General features: G+C 42.7%; 3 protein-coding genes across 7 annotated transcripts in view; 1 reads left to right on the forward strand and 2 right to left on the reverse strand.

Annotated features, from left to right (window-relative positions):
• The window catches only part of r3hdm4 (R3H domain containing 4), a 23,835-nt gene extending 17,224 nt beyond the window's left edge, over nucleotides 1-6,611 (reverse strand). Inside the window, exons 1-7 of one of the 2 annotated variants that reach the window (XM_005934873.2) lie at nucleotides 6,415-6,611; nucleotides 5,125-5,282; nucleotides 4,705-4,826; nucleotides 4,304-4,421; nucleotides 4,152-4,237; nucleotides 2,428-2,513; nucleotides 1,864-1,919 (exon numbers count right to left, since the gene is read on the reverse strand). In XM_005934873.2, coding sequence (XP_005934935.1) covers nucleotides 1,864-1,919; nucleotides 2,428-2,513; nucleotides 4,152-4,237; nucleotides 4,304-4,421; nucleotides 4,705-4,826; nucleotides 5,125-5,282; nucleotides 6,415-6,455 — 667 coding nt within the window. In that variant the 5' untranslated portion in view covers nucleotides 6,456-6,611. The remainder of the gene's footprint in view (nucleotides 1-1,863; nucleotides 1,920-2,427; nucleotides 2,514-4,151; nucleotides 4,238-4,303; nucleotides 4,422-4,704; nucleotides 4,827-5,124; nucleotides 5,283-6,414) is intronic. The other variant, XM_042225916.1, reaches the window with a different exon arrangement.
• Nucleotides 6,612-6,672: 61 nt separating this feature from the next.
• LOC102313684 lies at nucleotides 6,673-10,477 on the forward strand. The gene is made up of 3 exons (XM_014337656.2): nucleotides 6,673-8,033; nucleotides 8,420-8,616; nucleotides 9,640-10,477. Exons 1-3 carry the CDS (start codon nucleotides 7,410-7,412, stop codon nucleotides 9,782-9,784), a joined length of 966 nt encoding a protein of 321 aa, XP_014193142.1. The 5' UTR covers nucleotides 6,673-7,409; the 3' UTR covers nucleotides 9,785-10,477.
• abca7 (ATP-binding cassette, sub-family A (ABC1), member 7) overlaps nucleotides 10,476-18,948 on the reverse strand; it is a 28,688-nt gene continuing 20,215 nt past the window's right edge. For all 4 annotated transcript variants that reach the window (XM_042225915.1, XM_042225914.1, XM_042225913.1 and 1 more), the window contains 17 exons: nucleotides 18,556-18,588; nucleotides 18,328-18,424; nucleotides 18,003-18,077; nucleotides 17,706-17,875; nucleotides 17,332-17,509; nucleotides 16,375-16,635; nucleotides 16,026-16,149; nucleotides 15,821-15,950; nucleotides 15,532-15,658; nucleotides 15,296-15,358; nucleotides 14,615-14,721; nucleotides 14,379-14,520; nucleotides 14,065-14,199; nucleotides 13,838-13,941; nucleotides 13,651-13,743; nucleotides 13,074-13,323; nucleotides 10,476-12,809 (listed from right to left, as the gene is read on the reverse strand). In XM_042225915.1, the coding sequence (XP_042081849.1) occupies nucleotides 12,351-12,809; nucleotides 13,074-13,323; nucleotides 13,651-13,743; nucleotides 13,838-13,941; nucleotides 14,065-14,199; nucleotides 14,379-14,520; nucleotides 14,615-14,721; nucleotides 15,296-15,358; nucleotides 15,532-15,658; nucleotides 15,821-15,950; nucleotides 16,026-16,149; nucleotides 16,375-16,635; nucleotides 17,332-17,509; nucleotides 17,706-17,875; nucleotides 18,003-18,077; nucleotides 18,328-18,424; nucleotides 18,556-18,588 (2,548 nt within the window). In that variant the 3' untranslated portion in view covers nucleotides 10,476-12,350. The remainder of the gene's footprint in view (nucleotides 12,810-13,073; nucleotides 13,324-13,650; nucleotides 13,744-13,837; nucleotides 13,942-14,064; nucleotides 14,200-14,378; nucleotides 14,521-14,614; nucleotides 14,722-15,295; nucleotides 15,359-15,531; nucleotides 15,659-15,820; nucleotides 15,951-16,025; nucleotides 16,150-16,374; nucleotides 16,636-17,331; nucleotides 17,510-17,705; nucleotides 17,876-18,002; nucleotides 18,078-18,327; nucleotides 18,425-18,555; nucleotides 18,589-18,948) is intronic.

The raw sequence follows: 18,948 nt of genomic DNA on the forward strand, positions 1-18,948 counted from the left end.
TCTTCTGGGCTATATTCTCAGCAGCATATTGTAGCGGGTCAGGGCTGTTCGGGGTTCTGTTTGTACAGTTATGTTTTGTTTATGTTGCCATAGTGACGGGTGACGCCCTCTCGCTGCGACGGTGTGTCCTTCCGGGGTCAGAGGGCGCCCTGTGTGTTGTTGTTGTTGCTGTGCGGTTGCCGCGCTGAGCAGTTAGCTAGCGGCAGTGTTCTTCTGCAGATGTCAATAAACGGCTGTGCTCCCTGGCTAGCTCACGGGAAGCAAGACCAAACGACACCTCCGTCTCCTCCTTGTCTGAGCTCGCCACATTGGTGTCAGAAGTGGGATGATGGTGGCACCCCATGTTCTGACCCGAGTGACTTTTCCCCCGCGGTCGTGACCGGCCGGTGCGCCAAAAGAAGGCACCTGGACATTTGCAGGACTTTGTGTGGGGTAATGGGGTCGTCGGGGACGACTGACCCCTTAGGTGGGGGCTATGTAGCGGGTCAGGGCTGTTCGGGGTTCTGTTTGTACAGTTATGTTTTGTTTATGTTGCCATAGTGACGGGTGACGCCCTCTCGCTGCGACGGTGTGTCCTTCCGGGGTCAGAGGGCGCCCTGTGTGTTGTTGTTGTTGTTGCTGTGCGGTTGCCGCGCTGAGCAGTTAGCTAGCGGCAGTGTTCTTCTGCAGATGTCAATAAACGGCTGTGCTCCCTGGCTAGCTCACGGGAAGCAAGACCAAACGACACCTCCGTCTCCTCCTTGTCTGAGCTCGCCACAATATTAAACATATCAGGTCCCCATAAGGAGAATCATGTGCTAACGGCTGTCTAAATGACTCGGGTAAAGTTTGTAGCATGCATGCTTGTTGTTTTTGTCTGCTTCCACTTGTCTTTGCACTAGGATGATGTCGGCGTAAATGTGCAGTCATATTCGTTGTGTTCCCACTAGTGCTGTCAGCGTTAATCTCGTTGAAATGACGTTAACGCCACAACACGGCAAATCTCCGTTAACGAGCTACCGCCGATCGCCCCGTGCATGGGGCTAGACGGCCAACACGTTAACGAGCTAACTGCGCTAACACACTAGTTCCCACCCATGTAATTGAGCATTGCATGGCACATCCAACATACTGTTTTACTTTAGTCCATGACGCGCTTACCTTCAGGGTCATACGTCACATGAAAACCAAAATAATTCCAAACGCCAGATCTGAATGAGGGTGGGGGAGGTTCAATTTGCCATGTTGCAAGGAGAGCTTAACTTCTGTCTCGCTAGCTTGCCCTGCGCTCTTCCTTCTGACTATGCTGTCTGTGTTGAGCGCTCAGTGGATCTGCGCTCGACAGTGCAGCCTAGGCGGAGTAGTCGAACGCAGATTCACTGAGCGCTCAACACAGACAGCATCGTCAGAAGGAAAGTTGATAAAATAAATTACAAATTTGTATTGTTCGATACATATGCGTACCGAACCGAAAGCACTGTATCGAACGGTTCAATATCGATACGAGTATCGTTGCACCCCTAATAATATATATATATATATATATATATATATATATATATATATATAATATTATATATATATATATATATATATATATATATATATATATGAATACTGTTTGCTTTGTTGCAATCAGACAGAAATAAAATGAGTGAATGAGAAGCTCATAGGTGACACAGGCGCTCAGCGACCTTCCCTTTACACAGTAATATAACGAGCTGAAATAACTAATCGGCTGAGTCGAACCTTTACTGCAAAGAGACACGCCACAGAAGAGTTGTGCTCATCGACACAGACAGACTCAGACTGCAACATGTTGGCAATCTACCATCCTAACTTTACCCTAGTGTGACTGAGCCATTATGCATTATTGCCACTCACTTGCAGAGACGAGGTCCATATACTGGCAGATGGCGTGAAGCAGCAGCCTCTCAAAGCTGATTGACGAACACAAACAACAGAAATGTGACAGTTATTAACCCACTTGATTCAAACTGACTACGTTTGTGTAGTGTACAAATTTCCCCGCACATCTCGACAAAGGGAGACTGTGTATTCACCACCGGCTGTAAGCTATTTTCTCCTGTTCCTGTTGTGTTCCTGTCGCTATGGTGACAGACGATAAAGACTTGATTCAATCTAATACAGCAGGTTTACCTGCATGTTTTCAACCTGCATGTTTGTCAGAACAATCCAAACAGCAGCATTGTTGAGATGAGATTAATTAACACATTAATGAGGTGCCAAAGCAATGCACTGAGGATCACTAGGTTGTAATTTGCTCAGATTTTACTTGACAAATGACATTCCACTGAGCTCTCCAGACCACTTCCCACAGGTGTAATTCCACTGTCCATTATCAAAGTCTAACCAATTAAAGACTAAAGTGAATGAAAAGCTTTTGAAGAAGCACAGACACACCAACTGAAAGAAGAGGATTTCTACCTGCTGCTGAGGTTGGTTGTGTAAACTGAGTGAGGTTGAGCGTTGAAGAAGCTCAGAAGGTTTTCCTCCAGAACTTCCAGCGTTCCCTGAGAGAAGCAGAAACCACAGATCTCACAAAATTCATAGTTTGTGTTTGGGAAAAATACTAAACTTCAGCAGGCGATCTCAGGGAGTCCTGCTCTCATGTCCCTGCGCATCATCTTTGTCCCTGATAATGATTAGGAGCATCTTATAATTTCTGATTTTCTTCAGTGTTTCATTGGGCACATTCATACAACAGAAGGCTAATGAACATCCTCTTTTTCACAAATTTCAAACATTATATAAAACATAAAAAAATAGGAAGATTAATCAATGAGGAAATAACTCTTGCAGCACGAAGCCACAAGCAGATGGGTCTATTAAGAGGACCTGCCAGTGGTGGTTAAGAGATAACTGGCTCTACATAAAACTAACATGAGTTGAACTTACTATCCGGTTGTTCAGTCTGACGTCACTAGCCGTGTCTGGGTCTAAACTCCGCTGCAGGTCCATATATCCAACGAGCACTATGGCATTACTGAGAGTTGAAAAACTGTCTAAAGTCTTTCATCTTTAATAAAATGATCAGCGTTCTGCTCTACCAGGTGTAACAATTGAGTTTAACATCCAGGCATCCATGAAAATGGAATTTATGACATTTAACGGAGTTAGAAGTTAGCAGGGAGTTAGCTCGCTAGCTTCTATCTAAATACAATATAGCATGTCCTGACTGCGGGGTTTTGGAAACAAATTAAAACGTACAGCTCTGTTATCACTTCCAGCATAAATGAAGACAGAAAACTAAACAGCAGTGACGTTTGTAGGGTTACTGAAGTTTGGCTAGCTGGTATATAATGATGTGCTACGTAACCGCTAGCGACACAGCTATGTTAGCATAATATAAACAAGCTAACTTTTTTTCCACTCGATAAAAGTTAACGTGAGTGTTCTCGGTGGTGAGGAACAAATGTAATCGCATGGCAGGATGCTGTAAAAGGACCAAACTTCAGCCAGGAGAACAACTGAGATAATCCATCCACAATAAGAGGTTAGTCATTCATATACTGCTGCATGGGCTGGGCTGTAGTTACATCCTAAGGTTTTAAAAACTGAGCTTAAATAAATGATTAGCGGTAATAAAAGCCGAGGGAGGTCAACAGTGATCGCTGACTGTTTTAGGAGCTTTTTGAGATTAAATAGAAGAAAATACATAACATTAAACATGCTAACAACACAAAAGCCATATTAAACGCAGACTACTTTAGGCCCGGAAGTAGGATTCGTTGCGTCATCACTGAACAACCGGATTGGGGCTGGGCGATATGGCCTAAAAATCCATATCACGGTATAATTTGAAGCATGTGCGGTAATGATATATATCACGATATATTATTTTCTTCTGTATAACGTATTTTACACACTATAGGGCACACTTAAAATCCTTTAATTTTCTCAAAAATCGACAGTGTGCCTTATGTATGAATTCTGGTTGTGCTTACTGACCAAAACAGGCGCAGCTTGTTGACACCAACAAAATGTGCTTTCGCGGTAGAGCGGTATAGTCAAAATCTCTACCGTTGGCCAAATTAATATACCGTTTATACCGCCCACCCCTACTTACTATAAAGACAACGACTTCAAATACATGAGTAATGCAATCACTGACCAAACAGTGAGAGATTTGAAGCAGAGAAGACACTCACCATGGGGATTTGTTTCCGCCTCAGAGTTGCTCGCAACCTGCGATCAATTCTCTGGAAGCAGTCCTGAGCAGTGAAGGCAGGATTTACTGCAGAGAGAGACGACAAAGTCAGACAAACAGCTTCACTTTAAAGGCTCAAAGGGTGAGACTTACCATTCCTCTGGTCTTTGAGGAGCTGGTTGGTGTTTTTCTTCTTGGCCTCCTCCAGCTCCAACAGAGAGAGCAGCCTCTCCTGCTCCTCACCAGAGCAATTCATGAAGTCGTTCCACGGCTAAAACAACAACAAGACAAGAAATGACATTAGTCAGCGTTCCTGATCTTCCTAGGTGGTCTTCAAAACCCCGTGCCCTGTGAGACCTCGCACAAGCCAAACCACACAGTTTACATTTCTTTGGACACACAAACACGGTTTTTGGGCGGCAGTTTCCTGTGGGACCTCTCAGGTAAATATTTGCGCACACAGTACATAAAATTTGAGAACATGACACGGTGAAATTATAAATCTTTTCTTAAGCCGTTCGCACTTTTGCAACAAATGCCACTAATTTGTGTACCTCTACATAGTTTCCATTGGTGCAGACTTCATAGAAAATGGATGGGATGGCTGGGTTGCTGCAAACCTCCAGATCGTCTTTGGAGCACTCATCTTTCTCAAGGAGATTAGCAAGGTAGCGTGCTAATTTTCAAAGGAGAAGATTAGAGAGAGATAAATGAGCAAAGCAATGACAGGTTTATGACTTTATAACTAATATAAACGTTTTTCTCATCCTCTAAGGTATTGAAGCCACTGACGTCAGAATTCTTTGTAAAAATGTTGCCCAGCAGCCTCGGGAGCCTCAAATACATCCTATAAAACATTTTGAACTTGCACACAGAGACTCTTCCCCAAAGTAATCCTTTCAATGCTTTCCCAGCATTGCTCAGTCTGCAGTCTCTGACGCCGTTCTTTTAATTTACGTAAAATGAGAGCTTACTGTTCTCCTGTCGGCGGAGGCTCTTCTTGCCTTTGGCCCTGGGTGTGAGGTCAGAGTTGCGGATGGCTTGGTTGATATAGAACTGTTTCTTTTTGGTGGGTGACACTCGCTTGGCAGGAGAGCTAGGCAATGAGGTGCATTTACGCTCCTCTACCAGGCTGGAAAAACAGAGCACAGTGGATCAGTTTAGTGAGTTTGAGTTGATATATCTTTCAGAAAAATTTCCAGCTTCCAATCTCAAAATCTGATTGAGTTGTTGGAATTTCAAGGGAATCAAGTCAGCTTACTTGTTCCTCAAGCTGCTTTATTTAAACCTATTCAAATGCTCAGATGTGAAAGTAAAAGCAAGGTGTACCCTGTAACAGGCCCGGTTCACAGAAGCCCTTAGCAGGATAAACACATATAACTGACTATTTACTTATTTATTGTGTTACAGCCTTTCCTGCACAACACCTGGTACAGGTGCACAATAATAATTTCACCCTGAAACGACATGTAATAACAGCTGTAGTAAAAATCTATTGAAATACGCATATTTACATGGATGGCCATGTAATCACCTTATCTGAGGAATAAATAAGACGAAAGCATATAGATGACATTTATCCTACTAAAACTGAAAATACACCCATGAAAGCTGCAGGTTTTTCCCTCCTCTGGTTTCTCTGTGTAACTGGGTCAGAACAGAGCAGAGCATCCCACAGCAGCTTCAGATGTAGGTCAGTGGGTGTCTGTGTGGACCGCCTCTGCTGGAGCTTCTTCCTGTGAGCTCAGTTGTCAACATGCTGATGCCATTTTTAGCCTGAGCTCTGCAGGTTATTAGCAACATAATATGATGTAATCTGTGCCTGGACTATTTAGGTTCGCCCATTCTCTCCCTCTGGCATCCAAACCTTAGTTTAATAAGTAAGACCTAACGAAACATGTTTCAATGCAACCTTAAAAACGCGTATTAGTTATTATGGTCGGTGTTGCGATTTCTGGCTTAAAACAGGATTTTGAACATTAGAACCGCCTCTCACCTTTAGACTCCGCTACAGGAAGGCTAGTTAGGTGCTAAAAGGCTAACAAGGACAAGTGTTTAAATTGCCCTTTAACTCTTAAATAACCAAAACCAACAACAGAGTGTATTGAAATTTTTATGTGCAGGAAACGTTGCAATACAACTAATACAAGCAACGACTCCTGAAAATAAACCTAGCTATTTATGTTAATATGACTTATTTTACCGGCTAATAACTAGCCAGCCAGCTAACGAAACAGACTCGTATTTTTGTTTTTTTTACTCACATATAATCCTGTTCTTCATTGCTATTTGTCAAAACGACCATCTTATTCCAGAAAAAATAGGCGGAACGATCCCACTGTCTGTATCTTTACAGATCGAGAACAAAGTAAATCAATACAGTTGACACAAGAAATATAAAAACCGGACAGATTATCAGGTGAGCAGCTAGCTGCTGACTGCTAGCTTGACAGTAGGCTGTTGTCTTTTCCACAAACAAAGAGAGGAAAACACCGAGAGCACTCACTCCGTCCATAGTTTGTAGTCTCACATGACTATAAATGAATACAATACATTTGGAGGACAAATCCTTCATAACACAAGACTTCAGGATGAATGATAAAACATGGACCATGAATTTGTTTGGAAACATTTTAGTTTTTAAAACATTCGTTGATGCAATAGAATGTAGAAATAAGCAAAATTTATCATTGTCCAGTGAGTATCTGTTTAAAACTGAAGCATTCACTTTAACCTAAAGGTTATAATTTTAAGTGCATATGATTCTTAACAAAGACATTTGAAAGCAGCTGAAAAAAAGCTTTCAGATTTATTTCTAAGAAAATGGTTTGATGTTGTTGTTGTTTTTAAACGTCTCCTTAGTGGGTCATTTTGCATCTTTCTCATAGACGATCTTTGCTCCACCTCAGCAAACAAGAATTCCTGTCATAATTTCTGTAAGCGCCTCCATCATCTGTAAAACCCTCCATGTTGGAGAGCTTTGAGCTCAGGCATTATTCCTGCTTTGACTTTGGTTTCTTTCTTCTTAAAGTTCAGGTGACAGCAGTTTGTGTGCTCGTTACCATAACAGCAGATTTAATGGGCCAGCCACAGAGACCTCCAATTGTTCTCAGTATTTCCCACTGCTGCTGGAGAGAGAGGAGTTCAGCCTGACAGATCAGAGAGGGAAGCTTTTTATGCAATAAAGTTTTGTGGGATATGTCTGAATAATTTCATAGGAGGTGGTCAAAGGTGTTTTTATGTATATTTATTAAGTGAGATGGGGAAAGAGAACAACACAGTGATAGTAAAACTAGAACCAGGTTTCCCACTAAATATAGAAGCAAAGAAGCAATTTCCCAGGATGAGCACAGTGAAGTCAAAGAAGAGGATAAAGAAGATCACATCGGACAGCAGGTCCACCACAGATAAGGACGGGACTACATGTGAGATATCAGGGAACATAATGAGGATTTGTGTCAACTTAATGCCGGTTTTAACCTTGGCTAAGGAGACTGAGCAGGAGGAGGAAGACGAGAAAGAAGAAAGCAACACCTCCATGAGTCGACAGGAAACAGAAACCAGCAGCAGAGACCCATCTGTCAGCAAACTAGTGGAACAGAAACAAAACGCATTTGACCTCCAGTCAGGATTAACCTCAGAGAGAACAACCAAAGCAAGACTCTCACTGACTTCTCCATTTCTGCCGCCGCCTATAAGCGAACCAAAACCATTTGATCAGAGCTCAGGCTGTCTCACTCCTCTGCCTGCCATCACTGTGCATCAACAAGCAACAACCAGCTCTGCAAAGCTTGGAGCAGAAGGCTTTGGAGGCAGTGGAGCAGTTACAGCGCAGGCTTCAGACATCAGGCCCTGGATAGACAATCCCCTGTTCTCCAAGAGTGTGAGTTAGTTTCAGATCCATTCACTGGGACATTTTCTGAACATAGTGGTTCCTGTCCTTGATGGAAGTGTATTAAACATTAAAGAGGCAGTCTACTGATTTAGCACAGGTGAAGGGTTGAGGGGGAGCACCTCTCAGCCTGTAGAAATAGTAGATGTTGAGCATCAGAAAAGAAACACAGCATGTAGCAAGCTGGGACAATGTCTAAGAGAAGTTGGCAGCTTAAAGATTGGATTGTGGGAAATGTAGGCTTCCAGTCAGGGCTTATTTAGCATGAGCATATGCCCATCTTTATATGGGACTGCACAGCATTTTTATTCTTTGTCCCTCCCGCCCCACAGCTTCAGACATTGTCCCATATTTTGAGTTTGTTCTTTTCTGTGCAGAGATCGGCTGAGGTTCAGCTTCCTGACATCACCTTGTCCAGCCTGAATGCACTGCTGCAAACTGTCACATACAGACTGAGGAAGAAGAGGAGAGGGGCCGAGGAAGGACTATGGAGACAAGACCGGACTGATCAGCTCCTCGTGGCCTTTACAGATCAGAGCAGTGTCGGGCAGCAGGATGGGAAGCGGGGCAGCGTGTACGTTCGATGGATGTTACAGTTTCCGTTAATCTTCAGGGACAGCAGTCTGTCCAGTTAGATAGCAGCAACAATAAGACAATAAGGGGATGTGTTTGTAGGGGATTTTCTCTAGTTTTTCCTCTACTTTATAATTTCATGTCCTTGTCACTAGTGGTAGCATGAGACAGTACCTACACATGTAGTCAAACTCCTTCAAGATGTGGTCAGAGGTTTTGCTGTCTCTCTCAATACAGTTTCAAGACTGAAGGAAATACCAGGAGATGGGCCTTCGCACAAGGAGAGCTGGACAGGGCAGTAGAAGGGCAGACTATTGTCTGAAGTGGGACAGCACTGCCACAGCCCCACAGAATGACCTCCAGTGAGGCTGTTCACAGGCAGATTTTTCATCAAACTGCCAGAAATGCAGTCCATGGGGCCCTGATGTCCTGTTCTCACAGTCTAGCACCCTGCAGCTTGACTGGCCTTCATCAACGATATGCCTGCTCAGGCCATTACTGACCCACTGTAAACCCGGGACTGCTGGATGATGTTCCTTCAGGTCCCGCTGAAGGACATCAGGAGGTCACAGCATCCTCATGGAGTTGCTTTCATTTGTATCAAACCAGGAGGATTCACAGTGGTTTCTGCTTCCTAACTGGACACACTGGTATCCCTGAAATTTAACTGATTCTGTGTCACACTGTGATGATCGAGCATTCCCTTAATTTTTTTTAAATATACTTTATTTACCCCAAGAAGTATAGGGATGTCTTCTAAGTGCTGATATTTGTGTCGATTATTTCTTTAAGAAAATTATTTTTTTTATTGACTTCAGTACTACGTAATCCACAGAAACTATTGACAGTCAGTGACACATAAAATCATGTCAGTTAGTTAAATTTAGTGTTAATACTCCAAGCTGAACTGAACAAATATTATCACAAGAGCAAGTTTTATGCAGGTTTCGTGTGTGTACACGTAAATATCTACACCAAATAAACGGTAAAATTTGATTCTACATTTTTTTCTCCTTTAAAACAGACGAGCTGGAAAAGACAGATCACCTGGTGCCTGCAGAGTAAACAGACAGATGAGCCTCCCTCCACTTCATCCTGCACCCAAAGCGCCTCTCATCTTCCTCAGGATGGTGCAGCCAAACCACCTGACTGCTCAGACGCCGCAGTGACTCAACAACCACACATAACTTGCAGATATTTTTAATTTTTTCAGAACACCAGACATTCTTTTAAGCTACCATACTTCAAGGAAATAACGTACATCTTACAGCTGATATTCAAGTAGAACAGCATATTCATTCCAAAATGAGACATCCAGCTTACAGTTTCAGTTCTGCAGTATTTCAGGGCATTTTAGTATAATTGTTACTCTTTTATTAAACATTTTCTGCCTTTTTTCCAGAGTTAGACAGGAAATATAAGAGAGGGAGCTGGGAAATTACAGCACGCAGCTGTAGAAGCCTTTAAGGTTACACTACATGGACAAAAGTATTGGGAGTAAGTCTGTACTGTTGAATTAAAGCAGCTAGCATGCCGTCTGTCTTTACAAAGATTCCCGAAAGAATGTGCTGTTGGAGAGAGCTCACTGAAATTGAGCTTGGTGCAGTAACAGGACGCCACAGCCGCAGTTTGTGACATTTCTTCTCTCATAGATATCCCACAATCAGCTGTAAGTGGAGGAAGTGTTTGAGAATGACAGAAGGTCAAACTCCAAACATGGCTTTGGTTTCCCTGGCTGCTCCACTACTTTTATCCATGTAGTGCACGTGTGCTAACCACTCACCCGTCCAGCTGCCCCACATTGTTAAAAACAGGTTTCATTTTGGAATGACATCCTTCTGATATGTCAAGTTTGTCTCATGCATGCATATATATATATATAAAATATGCCATTACAGTACGGTAACATTCAGCAGCCAGTGTGTCGTTTGTTAGAAAGAAACAAACACATAGTTCAGAATGAAAACAGTTGTTGACTGAAGGCAATGTTTTTGTCTCACTGATTGCTCTGTTTTGTTAAATATTCTTTGATTGAACGTGGAATTTTTGGCATATTTGACATGAATTTAACGTCTACAGTGACACCCGTGTATCTCATTTATCACGAGGTTTCCAGCTCTTTTAAGGAAAAGCAAGCAAAGTTAAGAACCCCCCCCCCCAATTCATAAATAATAAGATTAGTCTGCATAATAAAAATTTGGATAAATAAAAAACATTCAGATAAAAGATATAATAAAGTTTTTTTTACAAAACAATAAGAGGTAAATTCTCTCCTCAAAAGAGATACTGTATAGTCCTGAAACAACCCGCCACTCAAATGCCCTCTAACCTATAAAACCACCTTAAGAATTAACATAAAACATACAGTCTGAATATTTCAGTATTCAGACTGAAAGAATGCTTTTTGTAAAACAAAGATGAGGTTGTAATAGGTCTAATGACTGAATCCTGAGCTACACTGCTCACTGGTTTAGCAGCGACCCCTGCATAACATTCATTCAGGACAAATAAACCAATGAGGAGTGATGACACTGACACAGAAAGAGAAAACACAGTGTAAGACTAATCAACCCATATACAGCTGGTAAAATAAGTTCTGAACGTGTCGCCAATTTTTGAAGTAAATCTATTTCTAAAGGTGCTATCGGCATGAAATCCTCACCAGATGTCAGTAACAACCCACCCAATCCACACATGCAAATAAATCAAACCACAGATGACAATAAATCAAGTTAATAATAAATTAAGTGTAATAATGAGAAATGACACAGGGAAAAAGTAGATGCAAAAGGCAAAAGTCATGACATCAGCTGAAATCAGTCATTAGTAATTTGCCACTTAGTGCAAATGAATATCAGCTGGTTCAGTTCTAACTGATGGCCTATAAAATGTGTCTCATTACCAAGCTGTCATACAAGAAACATCTTATGATGGGTAAAACCAATGAGATCTGTCAAGACCTTCACATGCTTGTTGCTGCTAAACATACTGATGGGATTGTTACAGAAGAATTTTTAAACTACTGACGGTTCCAGTGAGCACTGTTGGGGCCATAATCGTGAAGTGGAAAGGACATAATTTCACCACAAACCAGTCACAACCAGTGGCTCTTTGCAAGACTCCAGATAGAGGAGCGAAAAGGATGATCAGAAGAGTTCTCCAAGATCTGCAAGAAGACCTGAAATCAGCAGGTACAATGTGGATGCACTCATCCATGATGGCCTGTATGCATCCTTTTTTTTTTTTTTTTTTTTTTTTAAACAAAGTATTAAATCAATTTCAGTAACTGTGTTCAGCACTTTTTCCCTGTGTAATTTCTCATTATAACACAAAACATAATTTGTGGACATCTATTGTTTGATATGGTATAGTTTTACTGTCATCTGGTGAGGATGTCAGCAGCACCTTTAGAAATATATTTACTCAGAAAACTGATGCTTTCTGTACTTATTTTACTCGCTGCGGAGGGTAAAGAGTTACAGATGAAAGAGCTGAGCAAGGCACCGAAGTCATTACCACAAAGGACCTTCGGTTGTTTCTTTTAAAGCTTCTACTCTGTTTTTCTCAGACAGTAACATTTCAGTCCACTTGTCCACTGGCGTTTTCTTACTGATGGACTTTAAAGTGCTCATTTTTTCGTGTCCCTGTGAAGACTTTGCAGCATTCAAATGACATACAGAGGGGAAGATGAAGCTTTTGTTTGTCTTTGGTCCGCTCGTTTAGTGCCAGTCCGCTTCATAGCGTGCTCTCCTCTGAGTTGCCGCCGACTATAAAGAGAACCGAGGGATCTTTGCTGGAACTCTCTGCTCTGCGTTTCGACCCACGAGATTTGCCTGATTCTCCCTGAACACCGCTGTTACTGCCGTCTGATTCAGTGCTGGCCCTGCGGCTCACCGTAGCCACCTCCCGGGCCATTTCCTCTGGATGTGGTAGTGCGCGCATTGCCACAGAGCCAGATTTGCCTTTGCTAGATTTTTCTTTTTTCGGCTTACCCGCCTTTGACTTGCTGTTAGATGATTTCCCAGGCAGGTGTGGACTTTTGCTTGGTTGAGGAGGAACGATTGGTGGTTGTGGTTTATTGACGGGAGGATTAACTCTGTGCTCGGGTGCGTTTGGCTGTGCTGTCCCGTTACTGACGACCACATCTGTGAGGCAGTCGTCATCAGTCTGATCCTTGGCAAAGTTGACAAACACCTACAAAAGGTAAGGGGCTTTAGTATCACTGAGACTTATTCTTTCTTTACTGACCCAAGTCTTGTTTAATTGTGACCAAACTTTAAAGTGGGATTTGGCAGATCGGGTATCGCAGCGCCACATGTGGAGAAAATCACTAAGAAAGAATCACTTGGCTCCACTTACATGGGATCATAGGCCATGAGACTTACAGCACCCATTTTGCAGAAATAGTCATTTTCCAAAACACTAAAGAGGTTTTTAAACCTTCATCACAGCCCTTACCTGGTCCAGCGTGGTCTGTGAAATGGAGAAATCAACGATGCCCAGCTCCTCGTAGTTGTTTGCCAGCACGTCGAAGACGCGAGCGAGGCAGCAGGCGTGCGAAGGTAGCTGGTACTGCAGCACATTCTGGTGCCGCTCCTTCAGCTCAATACTAGGAAAACACTCCTTCATGTAGGCGCTGACGGGACACGAGTCGGGGTCCGATTTGGTGTCTGCCAAACGAAGGATGATGGTGTATCCATCACCAAACCTGAAAGACGGGAAGGAACGAAGTACGTGATTCACGACTGTTACATGAGAAAAACTTCTCAGATCCTGACCTCTTCACGAATTTGTTCGCCTTCCGTTTGGAAAGGGTCAAGGCTATTTGCTGTACTTTTTTCAGTATTAAGTCAGAACTGGGGGTGAAATGCAAAACACTACAGGATGCACTTTCAGCCTGTCTAATGTAGACAACACACCAGACATTAAATCGGGGAGAAGTGCAGCGTTTCGTAGAGGTAAGTGGATATTGTTTAGCTGGTATCGGATCGTATGCCTATATTTGCTGTATCGCACAGCACTAGCGTTTGCTTACCTGTTCTTCAGGTGCTGCACAGACCCAAGACACCGAAACCTGCCGTTGACCATGATGGCCATCCTGGTGCAAAGTGCCTCGCACTCCTCCATGCTGACAATACAAACATTTAGAGACGGCAGTAAATATTTTGCCTTTACAATACAAAACTCCATCGGGAATGAATTAAAGCTGAACCGACTGGTACCTGTGTGAGGTTAGCACTACAGCTCTTCCCTCTTTGGTGACACTGAGAATGCAGTTCCACAAAAATCTTTTGGCTTTTGGGTCCATCCCAGTGGTAGGCTCATCCTGACAAAAGGTGGTGGGGGAGCATAGAGGAGATACGGAGTGAGATATAAGTTAGGAATATTTTAAGGATGAAGGTCATTCAATAATAACCGCATCATCTTTTCTATTAAGCTGAATCATCACCAGGAATATGACAGGTGGAGACCCGATGAGGGAGATGGCTGTGGAGAGCTTCCTCTTGTTGCCCCCGCTGTAGCCTCCAGCCTCCTGATCGGCATACTGAGTAAGCCCCAGCTTCTTCACACCCCACTGTGCCACCTAGAGAACAGCAGAGAAACTGCTGACTGTAGCCAAACTTGATACTTCACCTCTTGAAATAACATTTAAAGATGACAAAACCTAGATTTTTACAATGGCCACATATTTAGCTAAATAAAAACACCAACTCTTCAGCATATCTTCCTTCATAAAACTTTAGCTTGGGAATTTTACACCACCTTAGAGACGAACTCCTCTGGCACCCCCCGCAGGCGGGCGTACAGCTCCAGATGTTCCCGACCTGTGAGCAGGTCGCTGATGGCATCAAACTGTGGGCAGTAACCCATCAGCTGGTGGACCCGCTCCATTTCTGTCAGCACACTGAGAGCAGAGAAATAGCTGATGCAATATCTGTGGTTTGGTACAATAGTAGTTCTGTAGGGGCTGAAGTCACTGCAGCAGACACGCTTTGTACCTGTGCTGGCTGAGGAAAGCCTCTCCATGAGTGACAGGTGTATCTCCAGTTAGCATTCGAAATGTTGACGTCTTCCCAGCTCCGTTGACCCCAAGCAGCCCAAAACACTGGACGGCAGAGACATAAGAGCAGTATGCTACAAAAATCTCTATTTATATACACACAGCTCAGTTATTAAGTCATAAGATAACAGAAGCTTTTACTAGCAGAAGCAACTATAGAAAAAGTAGGTCCATTGCTAGTAACGATGGTATTTTTAGATACTGCAGCACTACACTGTGTTCACTGCATCATTCCATGTTTGGCACTGATCACCACCTGCACTCATGTATATATCTATCTACTTAGCACTTTTAATTCTTATTCTTATTTTTTATTTTCATGTCTATTTAAGCGTAATTTATGACTGTTTGTTTGCACTGAAGCACCGCAGCAATTTCCTAATGTTGTAAACCCGCTCAACATTTGGCAATAAAACCCTTTCTGATTCTGACTACATGTGAAAGTATAAATAGCAGTTACAGTGGTGAAAAGCAGTACCTCAAGTTGCATTTACAATATCATAAAACAGTCCCTGTGATAATGTGGCTGTAACTACATGGATAAAGAACACAGAGCTGACAGCCAAAGGGGTGTGTGTGTGTGTGTGTCTTCACAATCACTGGTGCGCAGATCCCTCACCTCGCTGCGAGGAATCCCGAGGCAAAGACGGTCTACGGCTGGCTTTCTGCCGGCTTTATAAACCTGAACAACAAGAAGCTTATTTGTTACACTTTTAAGCTGAAATTCACAACTGTGTCAGTGTAGGAGGAGGACAGCTCATCAGTGAGAGTCTCTCGAATGAGAAACATTTAGCTGCAGTAGAGTTAATTAGTGACCTAAACAAGTTCAGCGTTTACATTTCCTGCACGTTGTACCTTGCTCAGGTCGATCATGGTGAGGATGTCTGAGTGTGCTTTCCCACTTTTGACCCTCTCCCGCTCTCTCGCAACATCCTCATCCTCTGGACCAAGAGGAGGCAACTCAGGCTTAGTCCACCAAGGCCTGAACAAACACACAAGCAACCAACTCACAGATCCCACTTTTATTTGATTTTAGAATTTCTATCCATTAAACTGACACACTTGCACGGCAGCAATAAGAGGAAGGAAAAGGAAAACAACCTGAGAAACGAGTGCAGAGAACGTTAAAAATAGAGATTTTTACCTGTAGCGGATGAAGAATTTGTACTGAAGGAGTATGGTAAAGATGAAGAAGACGACACCTTCTACTGCCATTGCAAAAAGGTTCTTTCCTACAAAGTCCCACTGAAGGGGGTCCAGGCTTGGTTTGGTACCTGGAGGAGAGACATTACATCTATATTTAGTCTTTGTAAGAGCAAATAACTCTTTTGAGGCTGACTAATATGTACCCAGTCTTTTGAAGGCATCCACCATGGCCTGGTTTTTGGCCATGTCGATAAGTCCTCGTCCCAAACAAAAATGAGGGAAGATTAAAAACACCTTCTTCAGGATTCTGTTCACCTCGTTCAGATACTGGAAAGACAAAATCATTCACATATGATGTATTAGTTAAAGGTGCATTAAACAAAATTATGTTTCTACTGCAAAGAAATATTTTAAGGAACATTTCCTTAGTTAAGAAAATGTAAAACAAGAGGGTTAAAGCATAGTTACTGTTATTTACATATATTTATGCCTTACTTATTCCTAGAACACAGGTGAAGAAGTAATTGAACTTCACGCCTGCGTAAAATTTACCTCATCTACAAACAGCTCCAGGACGAAGGTGGCGATGCTGCCGTTGATTCCAATGAAGAGGTTGATGGAGGTCAAAAATACATAAGCTGTGCTTGGGACAGTGAACACAAAGGATGCTGGGTACATAAGAGGGGTTATGGACCACCCGTAGAACAGGAGGAGCAGGATAAGAGCGGGCAGGTTGGTCTCAGAAACGTATGACTGCTGCTGGAAACTGATGAAAATCAGCACCACCATGATAGCAGGAATGGTGTAGTTTAACTGGAAACAAAGAAAAAAGGGAAAACTATCCTGAGCCTGGATTTTTATCTAGTCAAGTATGTGATGATAGTCTAAAGGCCTTTACACACCTGACATGTAAAATCTGTACAAATATTTCGTGTTAAAAATGTTTCTTGGACGATTCTCAATGCAACTATTCATGCTCAGTAATTTCCCTGGACATTTATTTTTTCATACCGAGCTTGAATTTTCTGATTTCTTTGGGTCTGAATAAACAGCATTGATCAATCTGACCACTGCATTTGGCAACAAGAGCGCTCGTAGCTCAAAACATGTATTGGATCCACAAACAGTAAAATAATACTATTTTACTTCAGACACACAGCTAGACGCTTCTCCAGGTCAATCAGGTCTCTGAACTTATGTCTCTGCTTCCTCAGATGTGGAAGCCAACGAGAGCTCAAACTGTCCCACCGACATCCTGAAATGTGTGCGAAAGCACTGTGATACAGCTGCAACTCCTGGATCAAACCGTGAAATCTCAGTTTCTTCCTTGTCTTGTTCAGAAACATCAGGACCAGCTCATTATCGCTCGATGCTGTGTGTAATGGTCTTTACAGTGACAGTACCCTCTACAGTAGTAAATGGATTGATGAAACTTCCTGACTTACACTGATGCATACAAATCTGTCTGAGTGAGGACAGTTAACTTCTTCTATCTCGAGCTGTACTGACCATGTCCCAGGTAAAATTGGCCAGCCAGTAGAGAATCGGTTTGACCCCGCTGACAAACTGCAGGTGTTTAGCTTTGCTGACTCGCTCCTCGATCAGAAAAAGGACGAAACTGGCCGGCACAAAGGACATGGCAAAGATCACACAGATGGAAACCAGGACATCCACCGATGTAGTCATCCTGAAGGAGAAAGCAGAGAAAAACACATCAGAGGACTGTGGACCTCTTTATTTTAAAAGAAAAAAAAATAAATATTTTTTTAAAACAGTGCAGAGTTTAAATCCACTCTAATCTTCCCCCTCACATAAACAGAACTAATACAACGAGCACAAGAGCCAAACTGGTGAACTTGAACTCTCCACAGCAGTGAACTAACATGGCTACTTCGGTGAGCTGCTCCTTGGTGAGGTTGAGTGGGTGATTGTAGGCAGTGATGCCGTGCTTCCTCCTCTCAGGACCTGGCGGCAGACTCGCTCTCAGCAGGCCGTTGTTCATCACATTGACAAATGACACCATGGCGTGCCAGCCTTTGTTGTTGTACCACACCTGAGCACAGAAAAGAGAGCGTTTGAGCAGACACAAATATCTGGACGCATCACCTACATCGCTTTCTTTAAAGTCTGGGGAAAAACAAACAGAAGACACAAAGACAGATAAAAAGACGCTCATTTACCTTCACATTGTTTTCACTGTTCAGCCCTCCTAAGACCTCTGGGAGTCTGTGCAGCAGGTTTCCCAGTGAACTGTTCTGTGATGAAGCAAAAAGCAGACTCTCAGTGTTGACGGCTTTAATGGGGAATCATGTGGTGTGGGGGATGGTGGGTGAGGCTTTTTATTGTTATTAGCCGGTGCTCTGGTCAGGACTAGCTTTTCCTGGCACCAGCAGTAGAACTTCCAGCCCTTTTAAATATTTTACTTCCATTTTCCCTGCTTTTCTCTCTGTAAAGGTAGAAAAAAAATTAGTCTTATTAAAGCACTCATCTTAAGGCTCTCTGTACCTGTGGGACTCGGAAACGAGTCCTGATGGCCATGACCGAGTCTTGGAGATATTGGGTTTGAGATACAGCTCTGCCTCCGAGGGAGAAGCCTCCGTATCTGTGATACATTTTAGAAATAATACAAAGGTGGTTCAACTGAGTTCATTTAAAACAGTTCAAAGCATTTAAAGAAATATTACAGTTAAATAGAGCAGATATTTTGTATATTAGTGTAATTTAACAGCTTACCTGAATTCATTCACCCACTTCTTGGTTTTTAGGCTATTAAAGGCAGAGAGAGAGAGAAGCGATCACAGAGTTATATTCATGATGGAAAAATGCAAATCAGTCAAAGTTTATGAAGACATTTATGAATACTGTGAAGTGTTCGGTCAATTGGGATCAAAATTAATGATAGATATTAGGGGTGCAACGATACTCGTATCGATATTGAACCGTTCGATACAGTGCTTTCGGTTCGGTACGCATATGTATGAACAATACAAAATTTGCAATTTATTTTATCAACTTTCCTTCTGAAGATGCTGTCTGTGTTGAGCGCTCAGTGAATCTGCGTTCGACTACTCCGCCTAGGCTGCACTGTCGAGCGCAGATCCACTGAGCGCTCAACACAGACAGCAT

This window comes from Haplochromis burtoni, unplaced genomic scaffold (genome assembly GCF_018398535.1).
Source record: "Haplochromis burtoni strain Fernald_Lab_line unplaced genomic scaffold, NCSU_Asbu1 Contig_189, whole genome shotgun sequence".
NCBI lineage: Eukaryota > Metazoa > Chordata > Actinopteri > Cichliformes > Cichlidae > Haplochromis > Haplochromis burtoni.